This window comes from Carcharhinus amblyrhynchos, chromosome 22 (genome assembly GCF_965287045.1).
Source record: "Carcharhinus amblyrhynchos chromosome 22, sCarAmb.v2.hapA, whole genome shotgun sequence".
Lineage (NCBI taxonomy): Eukaryota > Metazoa > Chordata > Chondrichthyes > Carcharhiniformes > Carcharhinidae > Carcharhinus > Carcharhinus amblyrhynchos.
The window spans coordinates 12,668,120-12,695,333 of NC_137345.1; the positions used below are offsets into that span (position 1 = coordinate 12,668,120).

The window sequence follows — 27,214 nt, forward strand, 5'->3', positions numbered from 1 at the left end:
CTTTACTAGGCCTTCCTCCTTTGATCGAATCTTACAGTGGTTTTGCTAGTTTTGCATAATCCACAAAATTCCTACGTTAATTATGTGGTGGTTGTGGTGCACATAAAATAGCCTTCTTTCAATCTTCTGGAATTTCCTTCTTGCCTACTGAGATGATGTGTCCCAAATATTGTTAACATCTCTAACTGAACCACTTTAGGATTGAATTTGAGTCCAACATTTTATATTGCCAAATGGTGTGCATTGTGATTGTCTGAAGCAATCAAAACATCATCTATATATATCATCTATATATCTGACAAATTTACTGGAGTTCTATGAGGATGTGTCTAGGGCAGTGGATAGAGGAGAGCCGGTGGATGTGGTCTTTCTGGATTTTCAGAAGGCGTTTGACAAGGTACCTCACAAGAGGTTATTGCAGAAGGTCAGGGGACATGGAGTTGGGGGTAGGGTGTTAGCGTGGATAGAGGATTGGTTGTCAAATAGGAGACAGAGAGTGGGGGTCAATGGGTGCTATTCGGATTGGCGGTTGGTGACTAGTGGGGTGCCCCAGGGGTGCTGGGGCCTCAGCTATTTACCATTTATATAGATGATCTGGAGGAGGGAACCGAGTGTAGGGTGTCGAAATTTGCTGATGACACCAAGATTGGGGGAAAGGCAAATTGTGCGGAGGGTGTGGAGAGTCTGCAGAAGGATCTAGATAGGCTGGGCAAATGGGCCAGGAAATGGCAAATGGAATTTAATGTTGGCAAGTGTGAGGTGGTCCACTTTGGTAGGAAGAATGGTAGGAAGGACTATTACTTACATGGTGAAAAACTGCAGCAGGCGACGGTGCAGAGGGACCTCAGGGTCCTTGTGCATGAGTCGCAAAAACCCAGCTTGCAGGTGCAGCAGGTGGTCAGGAAGGCGAATGGGATGCTGGCCTTCATAGCGAGGGGGATTGAAAATAAAAGTAGGGAGGTCTTGCTGCAGCTGTATAGGGCATTGGTGAGGCCGCAGCTGGAGTACTGTGTGCAGTTTTGGGCGCCGCACCTGCACAAAGATATTTTGGCCTTGGAGGGAGTGCAGAGGAGGTTTACTAGGCTGATACTGGAGTTGAGGGGGTTGAGCTATGAGGAGAGGCTGAATAAACTAGGCTTGTACTCGTTAGAGTTTAGAAGAATGAGGGGAGATCTCATTGAGACGTATAAGATGATGAATGGGATGGATAGGATAGAGGTGGAGAGACTCTTCCCGCTCAAAAAAGACAGTAGGACTAGGGGGCACAGCCTCAAGATAAAGGGGAGGCGGTTTAGAACGGAGTTGAGGAGGAACTTCTTCACTCAAAGGGTGGTGAATCTCTGGAATTCTCTGCCCGTTGAAGTGGTGGAGGCTGCCTCGCTAAATATTTTTAAGAAGCGGGTTGATGGGTTCTTGATAAGAGAGGGGATTAAGGGTTATGGGGAGAGGGCGGGAAAGTGGAACTGAGCCACGACAGATCAGCCATGATCTTATTGAATGGCGGGGCAGGCTCGAAGGGCTAGATGGCCTACTCCTGCTCCTATTTCTTATGTTCTTATGTGCTTATATATTGCAGAATGGTGGTTCCTGCGCATTTCATAGGATCGATTGGTTATGCCATGTGTTTGTGAGAAATGGTTGGACTATTGTGAAACCCTTGTGGTAGACAAGTCCACGTGTATTGTTGATTTCCCACTGTAAAAATAAATTTGTACTGAGTTATTTTGCTATTAGAATAGGCCAAAATCCATTGGCCACATCTAATACAGTAAAAATAATTTGACCTATCCCAATTGTGTTTAGAATGTTAGCTGGATTTGCAACTATTGGGTATGCCCATGAGCATATCTGTTTAGAGATGTATAATTCACAGGTAATCTATAACTTCTGTCTGTTTTTATAATCAGCCATATAAGTGAATTAGTAGAAGACACTCTCTTTGTCACTGTTCCTTCTTCTTCTAACTGTGTGATGATGCATCAAATAGCTTGAACTTTTCCCTGAATCTTTTCTGGTGGGACATTTAAACTTCCACAATCTTGTTCATTTCTAGCCCAAACTCGAGGATATTGTGCAGACAATTTTTCTTTTTCCAGACTGATCTCTTCCCAATCTGTTTGAAATGCTGCTCCCCTAGAAATGCTACATTCACTTTTTCCCTATTTATTCTGTTTGGATGTGTGGTGCCATTTGATGTTTCCTGCTCTTACATCAGTTGTCATCACTAACTAGACAATAACTCTATCCCCAGAATGCTTCCTTCTTTGTTATGACACATTCAGATTTGAGCCTGTTTTTTTCTCCTATACTGGGCAGTGCAACTTTAACTCGCCCCAGTAACTCCATGTTATTCTACTGTTTGGTCAGTAGTTGGTAAATTCAAGTCTGTTAGTAATGTAGTTTTCCTCATACCAATTAACTTGATACAGTTCAGTCCTGTCTCTATACACATCCAGAAATCCACATCTCCCGCAGACTCCAGGGGTGCCAATTGTTATTTTGCAGTTAACAATTTACGAAAGTTTCACTGCTATGAAACTGATCTCAATAACGTAACAAAATCTTTGAAACAGAAATCAAACCTTCCAGTTTGATTCTAGGTAGTAACTTGCTTTGATTAATCATTCTTTATCTCAAATAACATAGTTGTATTAAAGTAGCTTGCTTTAACACATTGATATGGGCTTTAACACATTGATATGGGCTGTCTAAAGTCAAATAATCACCCTATTTACTCCCTTTAACATTTATTTATTCTGCTGAATTAATTCTCTTATATCTGTTGTAAATTTTAACTTACTCATATTTAAAATTTATATCTAAAAGTACAGTGTGCCCTGGACTACCTATCTCATTTTCATGATTACTTTGCTGATTTTAAATTTCCACTTCCTCACAATTGAATCAAAATGCTGTCAGGTCACTGCCATTGTTGAATAGCACTAGTTTAGTTGGTGCTGTTATCACGAAACATTCAATAGCGACAAATGTAAACTTCACACATCCCCACCCAGTCTCTTTTGTGTAAATTCCACTGAATATTCTCCCCCTTCCTATTATATTTTGATTTGAATTAACAATTCATATTAATTGCTGCAGATTTTAAAACACAAAGATTCATCCTGTGAGGATTGAATGGGTTGACTTTCTGCTTGTTTCAAACTTGGCTTGTTTACAGAAATCTTGCCAAAGATTTGTGAAGACAGAAAGCATTTTTTGACCTTGGGGCCATTTTTCTTTAAACCCTTTTTTAAAAGAAAATGACTTCTTTTTAGTTGTAATCTTTTTTACAACTTCTCCATTGTTAAACTGCCCTTTAACTCTTGTATTCTCTTTTTCTTTAAGTTGTATCTTTCATATTTAACAACTTCTCAATCGTTAGACAACTGTTTAAATCTCCAGTATTTTTACTCGGTCTGTTAAACCAATAAGTGCACGGCACTGTGGCACTACTGTCTCAGCGAAACTAACTCCCCTTACCTTAGCTTCCTATTTTTGGCGCACTTCACTAATTCTGAGTAATCAGTGGGATCTGCTGTGTGTGGATAAAGCGTCTTTCCCTTCCCTCCACTTTTGCACCGATATACTTTGTAAAAATTTTTTTTGATGTTTGTGACCTACAAGGGGTTTGGGTATCTGACGAATCCAGCGACTCAGAGCGCCTAGCCCTCCACTAAAAAAGTGAGCAACACTTAATTAAAAGTACATACTAGAGGAAGTAATCACTAGATCATCGACTCTGATAATTCTGTATCGTCACCAAACTGTAGTGTGAAAATCTTCTCGGTGGCCTGATTAATTTAAAGACTAGATCTTTTCATTAAACATTTTACTTCACAAAGGCAAAAAAGTTCATTCAGTTGAATGAAATTCTTCAATTAAATAGTTTTTATTAAAATATTGAAATGTTCGAATCAAAATCATTACAATTTTAAAGTATTCAGACAAACAAACATACAATTAAGACAAGACAAATTTCTTTTGGCCGAAATAAAGATCTCTGATTTCACCTGCACAGCAAATTAGCTATGAGGCATTCTCAAAAGATCTCAGATTTCAAGCCAAAAAGCAGAGAGGTTATACTTTTTGTTACACATTATATAGCCCAGCACTTAATTAAAAGCGATTTCATTCATTCGCTGCTCTGCCGATCGAACAATGACATGTCCTTCAATCAATTATAATTTGACACCTTCAAATATTGATCTGTCATTCATCTGTCCATTTTACAGAAGGTCTGTCCCGAAAATGGCTTCTTACGATTCAGCATTTCTCTAAACAGTTTAAATCAGCTCTAACACCAAATGAAGACGCCTTTAACTTTTGGCATTACGCCCTGGCCTGGATATACATGGGTAATTTTCTTTGCTGCATAATTTGCGCCTGACTTGTGCTGGTATCTTTCATGAATACATCTTACATTTTACTGACATGTTACAAATTAATTTCTTAGAGACAGTATTAATATGTTACTTAAATATTTTGTATTATTCTCAAACCATATATTAAAACATTAGGTGCTAATTTCCTCATGTTGGTTATTTAGAATTAATCAGAATTCTCAACTGCATAAATAAAAACAAAACAACCACAATAATAAATGTACGTGAAAAGTTCCAATCAAATAAAAACTTCCCATAGACAAAAAGCCTTTCTGCAGATTTGACACAGCAAAGACTAATGCTCACGTGATACTGAACCTGAATCCTTTGGTTGGAGAATTAAAACCCTGACCTCTCAGCTTGTAACTTCTAGCAACCCTCTGGATACAGCTCCAGTACAGTTTGAAGTCAGAACAGCTTCTCGGAACAGCAGGGTGGGATTCTGGTCAAGCACACAACAACAGATTCTGTACTCCAGGAAGGCAAGAAGCCTTGCTTTCAGCTCATCAGCAGAACTTCCAAAAACAGGGAGAGAGAGAAACACTTCTTTTCAATTTGATGCCCCTTCTAAACTGCAGCCAAACAGAAAATGAAACTTTAAACTCACTAAGAAGCAGAACAAAACTGTCCAAAACACAGGACCCCCGAACCAGTGTTCTGCCTAGCAATGCAGAGTCATAAGGGAGAGAGTAGGGCCTCTTAAGGATCAACAAAGTCATTTATGTACAGATCCACAAGGTACAGGTGAGATCCTAAATGAATATTTCTCATCAGTACTTACTATTGAGAAAAGCATGGATCTTAGGGAATTTGGAGAAATAAATAGCGATGTCTTGAGGAGTGTATACACTACAGAGAAAGAGGCACTGGAAGTCGTAAAGCGCATCAAGATAGATAAATCCCTGGAACCCAATGAAGTGTATCTCAGGACATCGTGGAAGGCTAGGGAGGAAATTGAGTGTCTCCCAGCAGAGATACTTGAATCATTGATAGTGACGGGTGAGGTGCCTGAAGATTGGAGATGACAAATGTTGTACCTTTGTGTTTAAAAAGGGCTGCAGGAAAAAGCGTAGGAACTACAGGCCAGTGAGTCTCACGTCTGTGGTGGGTACATTGTCGGAAAGTATTTTGAGAGACGGGATCTACAGGCATTTAGAGATGCAAGGACTGATTAGGGACAGTCAGCACGGCTTTGTGAGTGGAAAATCATCTCTCACAAATGTGATTGAGCTTTTTGAAGGGGTAACCAAGAAGGTAGATAAGGGTAGCACAGTTGATGTTGTCTACATGGACTTTAGCAAGGCCTTTGACAAGGTACCACATGATAGGTTGTTGCAAAGAACAAAGAACAACACCGGAAACAGGCCCTTTGGCCCTACAAGCCCGCGCTGCCCATTTTTACACTCAGTGAGTGCCTCATTCCAATCCTTCTTCTACCTACGACTTTTGTCTACGCCTCTTGGACTCCACAATCAAAGGGTGCAAATTTAGAGAATTAGATGTGCGCCAGACTAAGGGAGGTCTAATTTAGGGACAATTTATTAACACCAATCAGCCTAAAAGCATGTTTTTGGAGTGTGGGAGGAAACCGGAGCACACGGAGAAAACCCACGCAAGCACGGGGAGATTGTGCAAACTCCCACAGACACTGACCCAAGTCGGAGATCCAACCCAGGTCCCTGTATCTGCACAGCAGACAGTGATAGTCACTGATCTGCCGTGTTGCCCATCAATTGGTCCAGTTTAAGCGTACACTAACGATGTGAAGCACTAGACAACTCTCAAAGCAACATCCAAGAGCAGCCCTCGCACGACCCACTGCGTGTATGCCCCTTGTTGGCCAACAAGGCAGACCGAATCACCTGTGGATGTAAAAAAAGAGACATCAATAAACATACAACAGCCTTTACAGACATTCACGGAAGATCCCCATGAGCTCCAATGTAAGAGACAGGTGAAGCATACAATATGTTGGACGGCCCATAGGAATCTATTGATTCCCAGGAACGTCCTGAGGCTCTTGATCCTTAACTAGAACATTCTTTTGTATCCCTCCATCTCTAGTCTGCTCATGTGCCTATCTAGGTAAGCCTTAAACAACTCTAGCATGCCTGCCTCCACCACCCTACTTGGCAGTGCATTCCAGGCCCCCACAACCCTCTGTGTGAAAAACCTCCCTCTAACAACTGAATTATACCTCCCCCCTCTAACCCTAAGCCCATGACCCCTCGTGATTTTCGTATCCAACCTGGGAAAAAGCTTCCCACTGTTCACTCTATCTATACACTTCATAATCTTATACACCTCTATTAGATCTCCCCTCATTCTCCGTCTTTCCAGGGAGAACAGTCCCAATTTGTCCAATCTCTCCTCTAGCTAAGACCTTCCATACTAGGCAGTATCCTGGTAAACCTCCTCTGCACTCTCTCCAAGGTCTCCACGTCCTTCTGGAAGTGTGGCGACCAGAACTGGACGCAGTACTCCAAATGTGGTCTAACCAACGTTCTATACAACTGCAACATTAGACGCCAGCTTTTATACTATATACCTCTTCCTATAAAGGCAAGCATACCATATGCCTTCTTCACCACCTTCTCCACCTGTACTGCCACCTTCAAGGACTTGTGAACTTGTACACCTAGGTCCCCCTGTGTTTCTATACTCTTAATAGTCCTACCATTTATTGTATAACTCCCGCCTACATTATTTCTTCCAAAATGCATCACCTCGCATTTATCTGGATTAAATTCCATCTGCCATTTCTCCGCCCAATTTACCAGCCTATCTATATCCTGCTGTAGTGTCCGACACTGTTCATCACTATCAGCAAGTCCAGCCATCTTCGTGTCATCTGCATACTTGCTGATCACACTAGTTACTTCCTCTTCCAAATCATTTATATATGTTACAAATAGCAGAGGTCCCAGTACAGACCCCTGCAGCACACCACTAGTCACAGACCTCCAGCTAGAAAAAGACCCTTCCGCTGCTACCCTCTGTCTCCTGTTGCCAAGCCAGTTCTCAATCATCTAGCCACCTGTCCTTGTATCCCATGAGCCTTAACCTTTTTCACCAACCTGCCATGAGGGATTTTGTCAAACGCCTTACTGAAATCCATATGGACGACATCCATTGCGTAAGGTTAAATCTCACAGGATCCAGGGTGAGGTATCTAAATAGATACAAATTTGGCTTCGTGACAGAAGCCAGAGAGTGGTTTTAGAAGGTTGTTTTTCAAACTGGAGGCCTGTGCACAGTAAGAAATCTCACAACACCAGGTTAATGTCCAACAGGTTTATTTGGTAGCAAAAGCCACTGGTTTTCAAAGCACTGGCTGCCCCTTCGTCAGGCGAGTGGGAGTTCTAATCGCAAACAGGGCATATAAAGATACAAACTCAATTTACAAAATAATGATTGGAATGCAATTCTTTATAGCTAATCAAGTCTTAAAGGTACAGACAACGTGAGTGGAGAAAGCATTAGGCACAGATTAAAGAAATGTGTATTGTCTCTAACCAGGACAGTTACTGAGATTTTGCAAGTCCAGGCAAGTCATGGGGGTTACAGATAGTGTGACATGAACCCAAGATCCCGGTTGAGGCCGTCCTCATATGTACAGAACTTGGCTATCAGACTCTGCTCAGCGACTCTGCGCTGTTGTGTGTCATGAAGGCTGCCTTGGAGAACGCTTACCCAAAGATCAGAGGCTGAATGCCCGTGACCACTGAAGTGTTCCCCAACAGGGAGAAAACAGTCTTGCCTGGTGATTGTCAAGCGGTGTTCATTCATCCATTGTCGTAGTGTCTGCATGGTCTCCCCAATGTACCATGCCTTGGGACATCCTTTCCTGCAGCGTATCAAGTAGACAACGTTGGCCGAGTTGCAAGAGTATGTACCGTGTACCTGGTGGATGGTGTTCTCACGTGGCATGATCCGGCACATCTTACAGAGGTTGCCGTGGCAGGGTTGTCTGGTGCCGTGGTCACTGTTCTCCTGAAGGCTGGGTAGTTTGCTGCTGACAATGGTCTGTTTAAGGTTGTGCGGTTGTTTGAAGACAAGGAGTGGGGGTGTGGGGATGGCCTTGGCGAGATAATCGTCTTCATCAATAATATGCTGAAGGCTCCAGAGAAGATGTCGTAGCTTTTCCGCTCCAAGGAAGTACTGGACAATGAAGGGTACTCTGTACACCATGTCCCATGTTTGTCTTCTGAGGAGGTCAGTGCATTTTTTTGCTGTGGCTCTGTCAATCAATGAGTCAAGCATCATATCCTGTTCTTATGAGGGCATCTTTCAGCGTCTGGAAGTGTCTGTTGCGATCTTCCTCATCTGAGCAGATCCTGCGTATACGGAGGGCTTGTCCATAGGGGATGGCTTCTTTAACATGTTTAGGGTGGAAGCTGGAGAAGTGGAGCATTGTGAGCTTATCCATGGGCTTGCGGTACAGTGAGGTACTAAGTGACTGTCCTTAATGGAGATGCATTCTTTTTATCATATTCTAACTGTGTTCTTAAGTAAACTTAGTTTAATAAAAGTTTCCCAGTGGGTCACTTGAATCATACCTGGAATGAAACAGCTTATGCTCATCAAAGCCAAAATCCAATGTAATACTTGGAGTCTAGGCTAAATTCACAAAACTTCCTTGGAGTTTCTGGCCTGGGCCTTAACAATAGGGTGCAAGACATATTAAGTGACAAATAGATTAAGCTTGAATTAAAACCCTATAATCTACCTATGAGAAAGAGTTTGGGGTTAGAATCGAATCCAGGTCCCTGGACTGTGAGGCAGCAGTGCTAACCAATGTGCTGCCTTTAATCATGGACAGGTATCAGGGATTAATTACTGGCAGATTCAGTTAAATAAGTGGCCAATCCTTAGGCAATTCTAGAACTTTCTCTCTGATTCTTAGAAGCAAATTGAAAAGCTTTAAGAAGCACTGTGGCATAGTGGTTAGCACTGTTGCCTCACAGTACCAGGGACCTGGGTTCAATTCCAGTTTTGGGCAACTGTCCATGTGGAATCTGCATGTTCTTCCTGGGTCATGTGGGATTCCTCTGGGTGCTCCGGTTTCCTCCCACATTCCTAATCTCTAATGTTAAAAAGCAGGCTGTTTCTCAAGTTATACTCACACTCGCTTGTGCCCTGATCTGGCAAAGCCTCAGTTTTGAAGTTCTCACTCTTCTGAAATCCTCCCTCCATAGTCTCACTGCTTCAAGTCTCTGTAACCTCTTCCTGCCCTGCAACCCTCTGAGATCTCTAAAGTCCTCCAGTTCTGCTCTCGTAAGCATCCTCTAGGTTCTATCCCCACCTTTGGTGTTTCAGCGTCCCATCTCCTGTGGTACTTTGCCACTTAAGTCTGAATTGGATAGAAAGGTATTGCCCAGATGGAGCCAACTCCCACAATGTACCTGGAAGTCTGCTGCCCTCTCCCCAGAGACCTGCAGCTATTTCCTTCTCAAGTATTGTCTCTTGTTGGAACGTTGGAATGGATGATGGGGATGGGGATGATGGAGGGTTCAAATCCAGCCTCGGGTCACTGTCTGTGTGGCGTTTGCACATTCTCTCTGCGTTTGCGTGGCTTTCCTCTGAGTGTTTCGGTTTCCTCCCACATGTCAATGATGTGCAGGTTAGGTGGGTTGGCTGTGCTAAATTATCACTTGGTGTCCCAAGATGTGTACATTAGGTGGATTAGCCATGGTAAATGCATAGGGTTACAAGGATAGGGCGAGGGATGGACCTAGGTAAGAGAGTCAGTGTACATTCAATGAGCAAATGGCCTCCTTCTGCACTGTATGGATTCTTTGGTTCTATGTTTACAACTGGCACTCAGTTCGGAGATGCAATAAATAATACAGGTGAGGGCAAGAAGTTGCAAAGGATAGCAGATTTAAGAGATTGGGTAAACCAATGGCAAATAGAATTCATTGTGGCTAATTATGAGATCTCCACTTTGAACGTGAGAAAGATAAATCAGGAATATTTACTAAATGGTGAGAAATTAGGAACTATAAAGCAATAAAGGGATTTGGAAGTCCAAGAACAGAAGGCTGGTACAAAGGCAATCAAAAAGGCAAGTGGCACATTGGTCTTTAAGTCAAGGGGGCCTGGAATACAGAGGGGTGGAGACTAAGCTAAGACTGTAGGGGTAAATTAAGGGAGTGTCAATGCTTCACAACTGCAGATGAGCCCTCCACTCATTTACAAATATTTGCTGGGTGCTACTTGTCACGAGGTTGAGCTTGGATTTGCAGATTTTATGGTGACCTTGAGCTGGGCTGAAAATATTTTTGACATATACTTTAGAGTTCTAACTTCAGATAAAATCCACATTGAAGTTGATGAAAACCTTTGTTACATTCATTACTATATAAACATGGGACCCAAACAATTAAATAAACTCAATGGAATCTACAGGCCTGGCTATGCCTGGTAAAGAATGTGAATATATCTCCTCTTATTTGTATATAATTACATGGATAACTTAGCTTTTACATGTTCTATTAAATAGAATGGTCAATGCAGGTGGAAACATTTTTATTTTACAAGGGGTGGCAAAGCTAATGTCAGCTTTTTTATTTACAATATAACTAGTATAATGTCTAATATTTTATTTGGAGGAGGTGATGGGCTAGTGGTATTATCGCTAGTCTATTAATCCAGAAACTCAGCTAATGTTCTAGGGACCTGGGTTCAAATCTCAGCATGGTAGTTAATGGAATTTGAATTCAATAAAAAAAACCCGGAGTTAAGAATCTACCGATGACCATGAAACCATTGTCGATTATTGGAAAAACCCATCTGGTCCACTAACGTCTATTAGGGAATGAAATCTACCATCTTTATCTGGTCTGGCCAATATGTGACTCCAGAGGCACGGCAATGTGGTTGACTCTCAACTGCCCTCTCATCAAGGGCAATAAGTGCTGGCCAGCCAGCGATGCCCATGTCCCACAAATGAAATTAAAAAATTATTTATTGTACATGGACTTAATGAGAGACCATCCAAGGTGCAAGGTTCAGTTTCAAGCACAAAGGCCGGAAATTTACCGCCTCGGAAATTTCTGTTGGCCTTGGACCAAAGCGGGGTCATAAAATCTTGCCCCATGACTGGGTTTCAGGGCTGAGATTTTGCAGTATCAGTTTTTGGCTGGAAAGCCAAAATTCCATTCTCGGTCGCAACGGATCCACCCATGGACGAGACAAGAGAAACCCAACCTACACCTCACGAAGGATATATTAACTTGAATTAAAAGCTTTAAATCCACCTTTGAGAGAGACTCTGGGCATAGATTTACGACTTGCTATCTGGTTGTAAAACAGATACTGCAGATCTGCTTTTAATTATAGAAACTGCCTGATATTCATCCCCATTCAAATCAATGTCAAAGAACAGAAATCTCGTGCAAGTGGTTTTTAAGATGATGCTTTATTTGCTAAAAGTTGGAACTAAAGTAGAAATCATGCCTCTTAGGCAACTGGAGCGAATCCAATTCTGTTATTCGCACGGTCAAAAACAGAATAGAATGATCTGAGGAAAACTTCACCAATAATCCACAGGGGTCCAGATCTGGTCGGGGGACTGATGTAGGTTACTTCAAACCCAGGAACACAGTATATGGTTTCCTGTAAAATAATGGAGGCGCATGAGCTGAAAGTCATGTACAAGTTAATCATCAAGGGCATAGGTTTACAGTTGGGAGGGGAAAGATTTAAAAGGGACCTGAGGGTCAACTTCTTCACGCAGGTCTATCTAGAACCAGCTGCCAGAGAAAGTGGATGAGGTAGGCAAAAAAAAACATTTAAAAAGCATTTGGTTAAGGACATGGATTTTTTTTTAGTTTTTATTTATTAATGTCACAAGTCGGCTTACATTAACACTGTAATGAAGTCATTGTGAAAATCCCCTGGTCGCCACAGTCTGGTGCCTGTTCGGGTACACTGAAGGAGAATTCAGTATGGTCATTGCACCTAACCAGCATGTCTTTCAGACTGTGGGAGGAATCCAGAACATCCAGAGGAAACTCATGTAGACATGGGGAGAACGTGCAGACTCCACACAGACAATGACCCAAGCCGGGAATCGAACTCGGGTCCTGGGCACTATGAGGCAGCAGTGCTCACCACTGTGCCACCCGTGCTGCCCTGGGAAAGGATTAGAAGGACATGCACCAAACATGGGCAATTGGGACTAGCTGAGACAGCACCATGGTCGGCATGGACTGGTTGGGCTGAAGGGCCAGTTTCTGTGCTGTATTGCTTTATGATCACGCAGCAATGAACATAGGTTGCTACTGTCCAGAATATGCTTCCCACGTAGTCACTGCATCCTATTTAAATTCAGATCATTAACTAAGGGGGGCTTATTGGTTCTCAGTCAGGCCTCTAAATGGAGTGTTACACATTGGGGCAGGTCTCTGTCTCATCAAGGGGGAATGGGTATTGGAGAATCAATAAACTGTACTGAAGGTAACCAGGATTCTTGATGCATATCTCATCCCTATTGACTGAGAAATTACAGCATTGGACCAATGATCCCTCTAAGCTGCACGGGTGTGTGGCAGCACCGCTCCACAGCAATCCGGAACATTCCATAGAGTGCAACAAACATTCCCCGCACCATAAGGAGGAATTAGAGTGAACATTGTTATGGGGATAGATGAGGATGGTGAAGTGAATTACAAGAGGAAAAGCATCACTCTCCTTTCCTCTAATGTTATACCATAAGAACCAGCCAGACCTCTGCAATATGTGTATTAAATGCATGTTGGGGCTTTGGGGTGTGTACTGCCCCTTTAAGTATATAGGTCAGGAGTGCCCTGGGCAATTAGTTCGTCCCAGTGTGGGACCCTGTTGAGCAGTCTGAGATCTGTATGCGGAACAGTGCACACATACAATAAAGAACTTCCAGTGTTCAAGTTACCAAGCCTACCTCAGGATCTTTAGACACCATAACTTAATAGGCGCATACATAACAAATCCTATCATGGCACCATTCTGATTCTACTTTAAGAAGCTAACCCCCAGTGTTATTATTTGCTGTCCTTTTCAACATGCCTGGTTTTAATCAGTCCACTTTGCCTGGCTGGCCCCTGAGTTATCTTGGCCCTTGGCTCAGTAATTCCCTTCCTCAGCCGATCCAACTCCTTAAGACCTGCCTCTTTGACCAAACATTTGGCCATCAATCCAAATATGTCGTCATATTTCATTTTATCGCACTCCTACAACACACCTCGGGGTGTTTTATGACATCAAAGGGGCTATATAAATACAAGTTGTTGTTGGTGCATACGTACCCGAAGGACATAATCTGATGCAGAGAGTGTGAACTCAACCCCACTGATCACAAAGGTCACAGAAGGCATACTTTCGATGCTGTCACAGTCGACTAAATACTGATAAGTAGAGAAAGCAACATCAAAGATTAACATATGATTAGTACAAATGCAAAATAAAGAGCATGGAAATTAACATTTATTTCAGAAATAATCTGTCAAATGGATTATGAAATGTTACATTTCAGGGCCCCACTATTTGTTCTATTTATACCACATTAACATGAATATTGCTATTCCCACTGAGATACTCCAGCAAAGATCTAATACAAAGTCTTATAATGTAACCAATGGTAACATGAGGGTCAGCTGATCAGGTAGACAATGTAACCAATAGCAAAAGGATGTAGAGGTCAGCTGACCAGCTGACCCAGCATAAATAGGAAGCAGATGAGGGTGGTGGGGAGCTTGCATAGTCTAGTGTGGGGCTTGAGTGTTGGTGCAAGGAAGTTCTTTTATTAAACCTTTCTTTTTGATTTACTTTTGGAAGTTAATTCTTTTATGGCTTGCAACTGAAGTATCCTTACTGCTGGATGAACATAAAGAAACTGGTTTCAATGTTCTGCTACCATGTCAGCTGGTTGCCTTGCTAATTGCAAATTTGCCAATTGCCATTTGGGCAATGCTAATCCTTAAAATGTTTTTATAATCATGTGGTGCAGTGGGTAGTGTCCCTGCCTCTGAGCCAGAAGCTCTGAGTTCAAATTCCACCCTAGGACCAGGAAGGTGCGCTCACAATGAGGTCAAATAGGTTGAATGTCAACCTGTAAATCTTTCTAATCACAGCAATGGCCAGCTGGAAGAGTGGGAGAGACTCCTGATCAGCCGCACTTGATGAGCGTTGATACCCCTCATGCTATAAGCACCTGGTGATAGATTAGCTTTAAGTTGATTTATTAGTGTCACAAGTAAGGCTTACATTAACACTGCAATATAGATACTGTGAAAATCCCCTAGACCCCATACTCTGGTGCCTGTTTGGACACAGTGAGGATTTAGCATCCAACCATCATATCTTTCAGACTCTGGGAAGAAGCCTGAGCACCTGGAGAAAACCCACACAGACACGGAGGGGGGACATGCAGACTCCACTTAGACAGTCGCCCAACCCAGAAATTGAACCCAGGTCCCTGGTGTTGTGAGGCAACAGCCATTTTGCCACCATGCCACCTGCTGCTGAGCTCTTCTGGGAATTATTAGCTATGGAATGAGAAAAGAGTTTAACTTAGTGCACCACTAGGTGGAGGAAGTGAATTGGCATGGAAACATTTTATCAATTATCTGTGACCAGGTAAGATGAACTATTGATGGCATCTATTGATTTGCAGTCCTTCCACTGTCAGCGTAGGGCAACATTCCCAATTGTGCTTCTGGCCCAGAATCAATTGGCATTTGTCAGCACAACTTACTCCACCACCTGAGTCTTCATGAGCGCCGATTTCCTGACGCAATAGACCGACGTCATCTTGTGGTACGGCAATTCGGCCAGTTCCTGAGTCGACCACAGCTTGGCACCCTTCATAGCAGAAGAACTCTACACCATTGATTCGTACGCTGAAGGAGAGAATTGCATTCATGATAGTTCCTTGCAGCAAAACCAGGTCTGCAATGCAGCTGATCGGCACTTAGAATCACAGATTTATCGCACAATGACACAGCACAAACAGAGGCAATTTAGTTCGACATGCTGGTGCTGAGTCTTTGGTAGAACTATCCAATTAGCTCACCCCACCCTTCCAAATGTTTTCTCATCCCCTCATCCCATTGAGCACTATTCAGTTTCATATCTTTCTACTTGCCTTTTAAACCATCAGTATAGTTTTCTGAGTGAATGGCAAATTGAGCTAATCCTCCTGACACTGAGGAGCAAATTAACATGGCCAATCAAACTAATCTGCACATCTTTGGACTGTGGGAGGAAATCAGAGCACCCGGAGGAAACCCACACAGACACGGGGAGAGCATGCAAACTCCACACAGGCAATCGCCCAAGACAGGAATCGAACCCGGGTCCCTGGTGCTATGAGGCAGCAGTGCTAACCACTGTGCCACCGTGCTGTGCTGTGCCACCTATCCAAGGTGCTTGCTGTAGACTGCCCTAACTTATCTCACACACGAACATGGCAACAAAGATGGAACTTACATGTGATTCCTTCTTTCCTCAAACATTTAAACTTAACATGAGGCACAATTCCTGCACAAAGTAATAAAGTACACAGCTTAATATTACACTCAGGTAAAATGAAATAAAGATTTGAAAGAAATATTGGCATCGACAGAGCTTGTGCTGCTATTGAGCACCGAAATATCTGTAAAACAATCAAATTACACAAAAAACTCACAACCTGCAGAGAAATCATTCCCTGGTTCTCAATGATGAATATTGAAAAGTGGTTTCGCTTTAGTTCATGGTGGGCAACATTAATCTGGGCAAATTGTTCATTATGCTGAAGAGTTGAAATACAACTTGGGAAGTTGGGAGAAGGAGGGGAAATGAGAAAGATTTATTTTGTGCAATCGGCAATTATCTTGCACGATACGTAACTACAGAAAGTAATAGAAATATGACTGGCTTCACAACACAGCAAGATTTACTGCAGGAGAATGGAGGGATTTGAGGATAGGATGGAAAGGTGAGTTACTTGGATTGAGTTTGATTTAAAATGGGTGAGCTTGTGGGGCTTAATGGTAATTTTATTTTACCACAAATTCCTTGTGTTCTAGAGTGACATCTCAAGCAATGTGTGGAACGAGGCAGCAACTATACAATCACACTTCAATTGTTCAGTATGTAGAACTTCAGTCCGTTCCCTGTTTGGGGAGCCAAGTCCTCATGGAACCAACCATCTGCTTGTTCTGAAGTTTGAGTGTCCATTAATGTAACAGACAAAAGGAATTCATTCATAAGAAAATTTGACGCGTTTGTATGCTAATATATGCAAAATGTTCTTTCAATGTTGGAATGTTATTATTGTCTATGAGTAACAGCTTCTTCTTACTGAAGAGCCAAGCTGCTTTTTTGAATGCTGCTTTTTCTCATTACAGAAATGTGCGGTGATCCTTCAAGGGATTTGTAGCCAGCACCAGTCTATAGGCAGGGTGCTTTTAAACGGTGATGACTGTTTTATAAGTTCTCACTTACCTATCAATAGCAATAGTCCAGTACATTTCTTGAAGAACTGGTGCCCAGGTAAGCTGACCTGTGTAGAGACTTTCATCAATTCCTCCAAATATCACTTCACCTCCGTCTTTGCTATTTTGAGTCCTGGAATAAATGAAATATTTCAGGGTCAATTAATATGTTAATTGATGTAACTCTCCCCCTCAGTCACCTTCTAACTCCGGACTGAAACTCATATCCCTCTCTTCCCACTCACTGGGAAACATTAGGGGTGGGATCCTCCGGTTGCACACGGCACAAGATCTGAAATTCCAGCCCAAGGTTAACGGACCTTTAAATAGTCTGCCAAACTTTCTGTCCTGCCCGTTATGATTCCTGCAACAGGCGGGATGGGAAATTTCTGGCCTAGACTCAGACGTTTGTGAATCTACAGAATTCTCCATCCCAGACAGCCAAGACTACTGTTACTGAATATATTCAAGGCTGAGTGAGGTACATTTTTGGACTCCAAATGGGAAATGGTGCCGGAATCTGGGAGACTGAAGTCAAAAATCAGCAATGATCTTATTAAATGAAGGAACAGACTCAAGGAATTGTATGGCCTACGGCTGCCGCTTGTTACATTGAACATAGAACAGTACAGCACAATACAGACCCTTCGGCCCTCGATGTTGTGCCGAGCTATGTCCGAACCCAAGATCAAGCTACCTCACTCCCTATCATTCTGGTGTGTTCCATGTGCCTATCCAATTAACATTTGAAACTCCCTAAAGTATCTGACTCCACTATCACAGCAGGCAGTGCATTCCACACTCCAGCCACTCTCTGAGTAAAGAATCCACCTCGGACATCCCTCCTATATCTCCCACCATGAACCTTATAGTTGTGCCCCCTAGTAACAGCTACATCCACCCAAAGAAATAGTCTCTGAATGTCCACTCTATCTATCCCCCTCATCATCTTATAAACTTCTATTAAGTCACCTCTCATCCTCCTCCACTCTAAAGAGAAAAGCCCCAGCTCTCTCAACCTTTCCTCATAAGACCTACCCTCCACAACAGGCAGCATCCTGGTAAATCTCCTCTGCACTCTCTCCAATGCTTCCACATCCTTCTTATAGTGAGGTGACCAGAACTGCAACAATATTCCAAATGTGGTCTCACCAAGGTCCTCTATAGTTGCAGCATAACCCCACGGCTCTTAAACTCAAACCCCCTGTTAATAAACGGGTAAATGATTCTTCTATTATGAGCTTTTGGAGCGCTGCTGCTTCATTGCCTGATGAAGGAGCTGCGCTTTGAAAGCTCGTGATTCCAAATAGACCTGTTGGACTTTAACCCAGTGTTGTGAGACTTCTTACTGTGTCCACCCCAGTCCAATGCCAGCATCTCCACACCACATTCTTCTATTAGTGTAGGTTGGGGCGTCGACCTGGCATATGAAAAAATTCCAGTTCTTCAACCGGCAAAAAATTGTGTTTTTGCTTATGCTTGATGGATAATTTAACCCCCCACTTTCCTCCTCCGCCCCCCACACCTGCCACCTCTTTTCAGCTACAAAATGCTACACATTAAAAGTCAGCCTCAATTTTTCAGCCCTCAAATGGATGTTTTGTTTACCAGTGCCTTGGAACTGGGGGGAAGGGGATCAAGCAGGTGATGCAGGCTGTGTTGCGAAGAAGCACAGGGGTTATGGCACACCCACTTAGAGCAGACAGCTGCTGTTCTTTTTGATTCTTGTGGTAATTAGGGGCAACATAGCAGAAGAGTCTCATCTGGCTTGGGGGCAACCAATTGAGACTGAGAGTGGGTAATCACTGCAGGGGGCAGAATGCTCTCTTCGGCAGAAGACAGTCTGAAGCCGTGTAGAAGGCACATAGGAGCAGTTGGTGAGCTGGCTGCCAGCCTCTGTACAGTTTCCCTTATTAATAAAGACCCTTTGTGTTCCTGACAAAGACTGTGGGTGTGTGTCTTTATCATTGCCTTTTGAGGACTCAAGGGAAGGTACAAACTGAAAATCTCCTATCTCTGCAGGACAGGTGGACAAGGTGGTCAGAAAAGTACGTGAATTGTTATCCATTATTTGGGTGAAGTATTGGATACAGAAGCAGGGATGCAATGCAGGAAATGTAATGAAACATTGGTTGGGCCAACTGTAGCATGGCAGTAGCTTTCTGTAACACAAACTTAGGGCATGTTTAAGTGTGATAGGGTTTGCTGTACCAAATTTTGAGTGAAATTTTTGAGTTCCTCCTCATTTTTGGTCACCACGTTACAGGGTGGCACTACTGCCTCACAGTGCCAGAGGCCTGGGTTCAATTCCATCTCAGGTCACTGTCCGTGTGAAGTTTGGACGTTCATCCTGTGACTTTGTGGGTTTCCTCTGGGTGCTCCGGTTTGCTCCCATGTTGTAAAGGTGTGCACATTAGGTGGAGTGGCCATGCTCAATTGCTTCTTGGTATCCCAAGGTGTGTAGATTAGGGAGATTAGTGAGGAAAATACATGTGGTTACAGGGATAGGGCCTGAGTGGGATTGTTGTCAGTGGATGCCTGATAGGCCAAGTGGCCTTCTTCTGCACTGTCTGGATTCTATTCTATGAAGGACATAATTTTTCACTCTGGAGAGAGTGCAGAGGAGATATACAAGAATGTTGCCAGGGATTCAAACTTGCAGATTATAGACCTGGTGCTGGAAAGTGGGCTTAAAATGAATGGCTAGTTTCTTTTTATTCTTTTTTGGCTGGCGCAGACAGGATGGGCTGAATGGCCTCTTTCTATACCATGACCTTTCTATGGCTCTAAGATTCCATGTCTCATACCCGTGGAATTGGCCTAAACAGCCGTTAATCAGTTCAATCCATGAAAAGAATCCTAATGAAAGCATCGTGATGATCTCTAAACCTTATATATTACCTGCCCAAGCGTAGAGAAAATAAAGGCTGTTCCAGTAGGTTGTCTTTCATCATGGTGTCAAACAGGGGTGTTTGTTCTCCAAATGCGAGTTGTGGGTATCCCAGACCAAGGATTCCATCAAATGGTTCATAATGAAAAAAAGCGCCTGGTTCAGTTTTGCTGAGGCCTATCTTCTGTCGTGGGACTGTTATGCCGGCAATCTTGGGGAAGAGAGAAAGAAGAATAATTCACTGAGTGAGAAGACCATCAACTGCATTCATTTGCCTCCTGATCAATCCCTCTTCATTATAGATTCCTCCTTCCTCATAATGTTCACAAGAAGAAGTATGAACTTACTGCTGTAGCACAGAACCCTACAGTGCAGAAAGAGGCCCTTCAAGTCTGCACCGAACATAATCCCACCTAGGCCCTACCCCCATATCATACCCACTAATCCCTCTAACCTCTGCTACCCTGGACACTAAGGGGCAATTTCTTAGCATGACCAATCAACCTAACCTACACATCTTTGGACTGTGGGAGGAAACCAGAGCACCCAGAGGAAACCCACGCAGACACGAGGAGAATGTGCAAACTCCACACAGACAGTGACCCGAGCCGGGAATCAAACCCAGGACCCTGGAGCTGTGAAGCAGCGGTGCTGACCATTGTGCTACCATCCCACATGGCAGTAGCTTTCTGTAACACAAACTTAGGGCGCGTTTAAGTGTGACAGGGTTTGCTGTACCAAATTCTGAGTGAAATTTTTGAGTTCCTCCTCATCCCAGTCTTCAGTCACCTGCCCCTTATTCTGAAACTCTATATCCTGTTTCTAGACTCACCATGTGGAGTTGCCAGCGTTGGACTGGGCTAAACACAATGAGAAGTATCACAGTAATCACAGAAATCACAGTAAGTAAGCTAGTGGTGTTTACTACCAAATAAACCTGCTGGATTTTAACCTGGTGCTGTGAGACTTCTTACTGTCTAAACTCACCAGCCAGGGGAAACATCCTATCTACGTTAGTGCAGCACAATACTCCTTGGTGTCCTGAACAATATTTAACCTTCAATCAACTTCACAAAAAAAAAGCTTGCTATTATCAGATTGCTGTTTTTGGGAATTTGCAGAGTATAAACTGACTGCAGCTTTTCCTTCATTACCTCACTCCATTAGTCAAACAGTGCTTTGGGACACTTCCTGAGTTATTGAAAGGCGCTATATAAATGCAAGCCTTTCTTTCCTTTTCAGTCCATCAGGCAAACCAGCCTCACATCCAATGACTCCATCTACACTTCCCACTGCCTCAGAAAAGCAGCCAGCAAAATCAAAGATCCACATACTTTGGACCTACTCTCTTGCACCTTCTTCCATTGGGAGAATGATACAAAACACATACCAATCAACTCAAGAGCAGTTTCTTCCTGCTCCCATTAGACTTTTGAATGGACCTACCTTAACTTAAGTTGATTTTTCTCTGCACCCTCGCCATGTCTGTAACATTACATTCTGCACGCTCTCTCCTTTACTCCTCCCCTATGTGCTCTATTAACTATATGGTTTGTATGTATAGCATGCAAGTTTTCATTGTATCCCAATACATGTGACAATAATAAATCAAAGACTGTCAGTACAATGTTGCCCTATTCAGTTGATGCAGGATGATGCTCAGACACATGGAAGAGTAAATACAGAGTCAAAATCATTGCGAAAATTATGCCGAGAGGATGCCTGGAAATGGGGTGTTCCATGCATATTGTGAGTATATTGTTCAGTACTCACAGTCACTGTATCAGTTCCAAAAATTCCAGTCAGCATACCAGAACCATAGTAGAAAGCAAAAGATTGTCCATTTGTAGTGTATGTTGAGGATTGAGCTGGGTTAAATTTTGCATGGTTAGCTGTCGGAGAAGGATAATTCATCAGATATATTAGTTCAGAATTCGGGTCCCATGGAGAGTAATTTGAATTCGAATTTTAAAAGCATGCTCTAATGGTGTCATCAAATATATCAGTTATCTTTCACTTACTACATCCAGGGCTGCTGCAGTAGACTGATGGGACCCAAAGGTTGGATGAACCAGTGTCAATTGCGACAGTGAAGCTCTGGGGTGGGGTACCCACACTAATGGATCCGTAGTAGAAACTCTAAACAGGGAATTGAAAAACAAGAAATGGATTTTACTTACTGAACATTAAGCTGACAACCGCAGATCTCTACCAAACCACCCACCCCACCCCCAACAAAACAGTTCAATTTCTCATGAGTTCCCGCACTTAACAAAATGATTATTAAGCTATGAGGTTTCTGCTTGTCAATGTGGGGATGGAATCCTTGTTGGGAATATCTTAGATTACAATAGGTTTCTTTCCCCAGGGGTTGAGCTCACAGGGAGAAAAAGAATCTCAAATAGATTTCAGACGGTCACTAAGGTTGGTCAGCATTCTCCGGCCTCTCCGCGGTGTGTTTCCTGGTGACGGAAGCAGCGCACCATTGTCCACTGGCGAGATCGCCTGGTCCCCCTGACATTTTGGTATGGATCAACTGCCCTGCCCATGGGGAACCTGCCGTGGGTAGTGGGATGGTTGCCTTCTAATCATAGAAATATAGAATCCCTACAGTGCAGAAAGAGACTATTTGGCCCATCAAGCCTGTCCCAACAACAATCTCATCCAGGTCCTAGCCCTGTAACTCCATGTATTTACCCTGCTAATCTTCCTGACACTAAGGGGCAATTTACCATGGCCAATCAACCTAACCTGCACAGCTTTGCAATGTGGGCGGAAACCGGACCAGCCAGAGGAAACCCACACAGACACAGGGAAAAGATGCAAACTCCACACAGGCAGTTACTCAAGACCAGAATTGAACTGGGTTCCTAGCTCTGCAAGGCAGCAGTGCCAACTGCTGTGTCTTTGGTATATTATGTTCTTCTAGGCTATCCGCTGTGCTGAATTCTTTCTGCCTTCTGTACACTTTCATTTTCTGTTTAAACGCCCCCTGTATTCTTGTCTCGGGACGTGTCTACTTTACACATTTAGGATTGCACTCAGCTATCTTGGGGGTCAAGGAAGGAAACTCACCAACCATTGAAGACTGTAAGAAAACAGACCCCCCTCTTTCCCCCTCTGCACTGATTTCCCACTTCCACCAAATTCTTAACCCTTCATTCAGTCTATGCCTTGCTCAGGTATAGCCGTGTATCTCTGAGTCCCTTTCTCTGTGCCGGTTCAAAATCTCTCTGCATCTGTATAATGGAACCTCTGATGACTCACTAACTGGCTCGGCTTCCTGCCACAGTAATGAACACCTAACTACTTTCAGGTAACTGTCAATTCAGGCAACTTCCAGTTTAACCATGCTGTAAAACTAAGTGTTTGAAAGTAAGAAACTCAGGGGCGATTCTCCCGTCCTGCCGTGCTAATGTTCTAGTGCAGCGGGGTAGGAAAATCTCAGTATCGAGCATGCGTTCCTGCCGTGAATGCATCTCCCAGCGCCACATTTCCAATGCCTTCAGACCTACATTGAAAGCCAACAGGAAGACCCAGGTAAGTCATTAAATTTTAGACCTGTTTTTAATGTAATTAACAGGCCTGGGACTGAATTCACTGGGCCCGCTAATCTCTCACCACCTCCCCTTCTCCCCATCTCGCCAGGAGTATTTCACTCCAACGGGGTTTACAGTAGGTCCTCACTTTCGGGGATGTGCCTGCTGGAGTGAAAGGAGGGCAAATGAGATCCCCCAGCGGTCGGTTTGGTGGGGGGGTGGTGCCCTGGGCATGAGCACCCTGGCAGTGCCAGCCTGTGCCCCCTGGGGCAAAGTGACCATTCCCAGGGGGCACCTTGGCACTGCCCCCTTGGGCATTGGGCAACGCCAAGGGATGGGGCCTATGCGGGGAGGGGCCTGGGGTGTTTGGGCGTGGAGGGTTCCGCTCTCTCTCTGCAATTGGGATCAGTAAGGGCAAGAGGGAGGCTAGAGATCGGGATGGCCTTTTGGGTTGGCGGGGTGGGGAGGTGGGGAGGTGCGGGTGAGCTAAGGGTGGGAGGGTTGCCTGCCGGGGGTTGAAAGTGGGGAGTGGGTCCAACAGGAATGGTGGCGGGGCAGGGGGAAGGGGGGGGCAGGCTGGGGTTTCCTCCCACAGTCCAAAAATGTGCAGGTTACATTGATTGGCCATCCTAATGTTAGATGGATTAGGCATGGTAAAATGGGTGCGGTTGTGGGGATGGGCGGGAAGTGGGCCAGGATAAAATGCTTTCAGAGAGTTGGCTCGGGCCCGATGGGCCAAATAGCCTCCATTGTTGGGACTGTGTGATCTTGGTTGTAGGAAACGCAGCCTCTGCTGGAACTTGTCTCACCGACATTTGAAGTAACCATTTAATTCTTTGTGAAATGTTTTGTTTATACTTACATCCATGAAGTTGGCAATGGGTTCAGTCGCCCCCAGAGATTGTAATCCAGGAAACATTCCTCGGTATTTCAATGCTGGGTCGTATTTGTGTGATTCCAGGAAATCTTTCAGCTCCCCACGTTCCCTCAGGATGTCTCGTGCGGACTTCCCCTTATGCAAAGGCATTCTGAAATGATAAAGAGCAAACAATGAGATGATCACTGGCGTACTCTCACTGTTTAATCTTACTGCTGGTCTGAACATTATTTTTATTAGTGTCATTTATTAGGCTCACATTAACACTGCAATTGAGTTACTATGAAAATCCCCTAGTCACCACACTCCAGCGTCTGTTCAGGTACACTGAGGGAGAATTTTGCATGGCCAAAGCACCTAACCAGCACGTCTTTTGGACTGTGGGGGAAACCGGAGCACCCGAAGGAAACCCATGCAGATACGGGGAGAAGATACAGAAGCCACACAGACAGTGACCCAAGCCAGGAATCAAACCCAGATAAAAGTTTATGTATTAATCACAACTAGGGCTTACAGTAGCACTGCAACAATGTTACTGTGAAATTTCCTTAGTCGCCACAGTCCGGGTCAATGTACGTAACCAGCAGTCTTTCAGAATGTGGGAAGAAACCGGAGCACCCGGAGGAAACCCACGCAGACATGGGGAGAATGTGCAAACTCCACACAGACAGTGACCCAAGCCAGGAATTGAATCCAGGTCCCTGACACTGTGAGGCAGCAGTGCTAACCACTGCCACCGTACTGCCCACATCTCAGCTAACAAACCACTCCATCAAAGCAGCAACATTAAGTCAATCTGTTTGGCTTTTAACAAAACTCAGCAAGTTCAAATAGATCACAGATAGGATTTTCTTAATCAAATCCCAAATTAGGCAAACTCTATGAAACTTATTGGAAAGCAGTAGGTTCCTGATGTACAAAATGGTGCATGAATTGGCCAATATAAACTGGTTTTCTGGTTATTGACCAACCTGTAGAGACACTCAACGAGCTGGACACAGAGCAGTGAAAGGATTAACAACTTCATGATGCTTCTTGCTGTGAGATGTTGTGGAAAGCTGTAAAGCGATTCACACAATTTCTTCAATTGTGCTGGAGATGGATACACCCTGGGTCTTTTTATACCTGCGATTCACAAATGATTTGCTTCTCACCTTCACTAGTGAAGGTCGCAGTATCTCAAACTGAAAGTTTCTCCATTTTTTATACAAATAAAACAGCATCAAAGCATTTAAATAGTCCTCAACCTCAAACAAAAGGAGGTCAAGCAATATAAGAAATAAAATAAACTGGGTAATAACATTAGTCTCATATCTTTTATGAGAATACGCTTAGAATCCATCAAGCAAGGCTACCTTAGCGAGAATGAATGCATGGTTAATCATGGGCATCTACCAGGGATTCATTAATGGCAAATTTATTTAAACAAGCAACCAATTCTTGAATAATTCTGGAATTTACTCTCAGATTCTTGGAAGCAAATTGAAGAGCTCCAGGAAGCACGATGACACGTTGGTTAGCCTGCTGCCTCACAGCACCAGCGATCCAGGTGCCATTCCAGCTTTGGACAACTGCCCATGTGGAGACTGCACGTTCTCCCTGTGTCTTTATGGGTTTCCTCTGGTTCTCCGGTTTCCTCCCACATTTCAAAGGTGTGAAGGTTAGGTGGATTGACCATGCCAAATTGCCCCTTAGTGTCCCAAAATGTGTAGGTCGGGTGGATTAGCCATGGTAAGTGCATGGGATAGTATGCAGGGATAGACCTAGCTACCACCTTACTAGAGTGCTCTTTTGGAAAGTCAGTGCAAACACAATATCTGAATGGCTTTTTTCTGTACTGTAAGGATTCTATGATTCTCAACTTGGGTCAGTGTCACAACTAAATTACGACTTACCATCATTACAGGAAATATTTTGTTTCTCTCAGTAATGAGTCATGTTTTATTTCAGAGATTGTAATGACTACTAATAACATCATTGATAGAACCATGATCCAACATGCAGGTGGCCATTCGAGCCATCCTGGTGCTCTGATTTCCTCCCACACTCCCATTGTACAGGTGAGGCAGACCTCTACTCCATAGTGTCAGGAACATTTACTTGGTAGAAACTGGGGACCTCACTATGAAAAGTGCATCTTGGACACATTTCAGAGGGAGTGGGTTGAAATTAAAGCATCATAAGGCAGCCTCCAGTGCAGGTATGTGCTGCCGTTATAATTTTTAAAACCACTTGCTTCCCTTCATGAGGAGGCCTATTTCATTGACAGTGTAATAGATTTATTCTCCAACAAATGTGAGCTGGTTGGACCTCGGCTGTAATATTGGATTCAATTTATGGCATCACAAAGGATGTCCAAACCCTACAAGGGTTGACTCCAAATTTCAGCCATTAGCTCGCCTGTAAATCAGGTTCATCCTAGTCTGATGGTAGAGAGGTTGCGGTCAAATAAATTCTCAGTTTCAGCTTCCTCACCCTCACTAAACATAGACCATGGTTGGTTTGTACCACAATCTCACTTACCCTCTGATATCGAGGTCTTCGGTGAGGGAGAAGGATATTAATCCCTAATCCCGCCTTGGGGCAATCTCAATGCTTAAATCGTGACAGGTGCATTGGGTTTTTAATCCATGGTCCACTCTCCCAGCTGACCGATACCAAACTAATCCATGTGTGGCCAAACGGGCCAACTAAAGTGGCGTTTTATAAAGCATTCTGGGACAACTGGGCAAGAAACTAATCCAACAGGCTGCAAACAAGCTGCAACCCTGGTGAGTAAATAAACAGGATATGGGTCATCTCCAGGAAGAAAGGGACTTTATAGTCACACTGGGTTGTGTACCAGACATAAGGGTGCTGTGAATCCTTCTTTAGGAGGGAAGTATGTGCCTCCAGCACCTACAGACATGGCCGTTGGGGACATATCCAGAGATCGGTGTGGTAGCACCTGATTGGCCTCTTATCGATCAGGGTGATCAAGTCCTGATCAATTGATTGGCAATGGCCAAAAAGGGGCGTGAAACCAAATGGGGTATAAAGGGCGCTGCGCAACCAGGAATTTCTCT

At 43.7% G+C, this 27,214-nt stretch overlaps 1 protein-coding gene across 1 annotated transcript in view; it reads right to left on the reverse strand.

The window, feature by feature from the left end:
• LOC145357156 (uncharacterized) overlaps positions 1-25,176 on the reverse strand; it is a 48,667-nt gene extending 23,491 nt beyond the window's left edge. The window contains exons 1-10 of the mRNA XM_080210312.1: positions 25,121-25,176; positions 24,135-24,300; positions 21,755-21,872; positions 21,507-21,625; positions 19,745-19,944; positions 19,201-19,212; positions 16,854-16,964; positions 15,121-15,265; positions 13,673-13,771; positions 11,924-12,002 (exon numbers count right to left, since the gene is read on the reverse strand). Of these exons, the coding sequence (XP_080066438.1) occupies positions 11,924-12,002; positions 13,673-13,771; positions 15,121-15,265; positions 16,854-16,964; positions 19,201-19,212; positions 19,745-19,944; positions 21,507-21,625; positions 21,755-21,872; positions 24,135-24,300; positions 25,121-25,176 (1,105 nt within the window). The remainder of the gene's footprint in view (positions 1-11,923; positions 12,003-13,672; positions 13,772-15,120; positions 15,266-16,853; positions 16,965-19,200; positions 19,213-19,744; positions 19,945-21,506; positions 21,626-21,754; positions 21,873-24,134; positions 24,301-25,120) is intronic.
• Between the last annotated feature and the right edge of the window lie 2,038 nt (positions 25,177-27,214).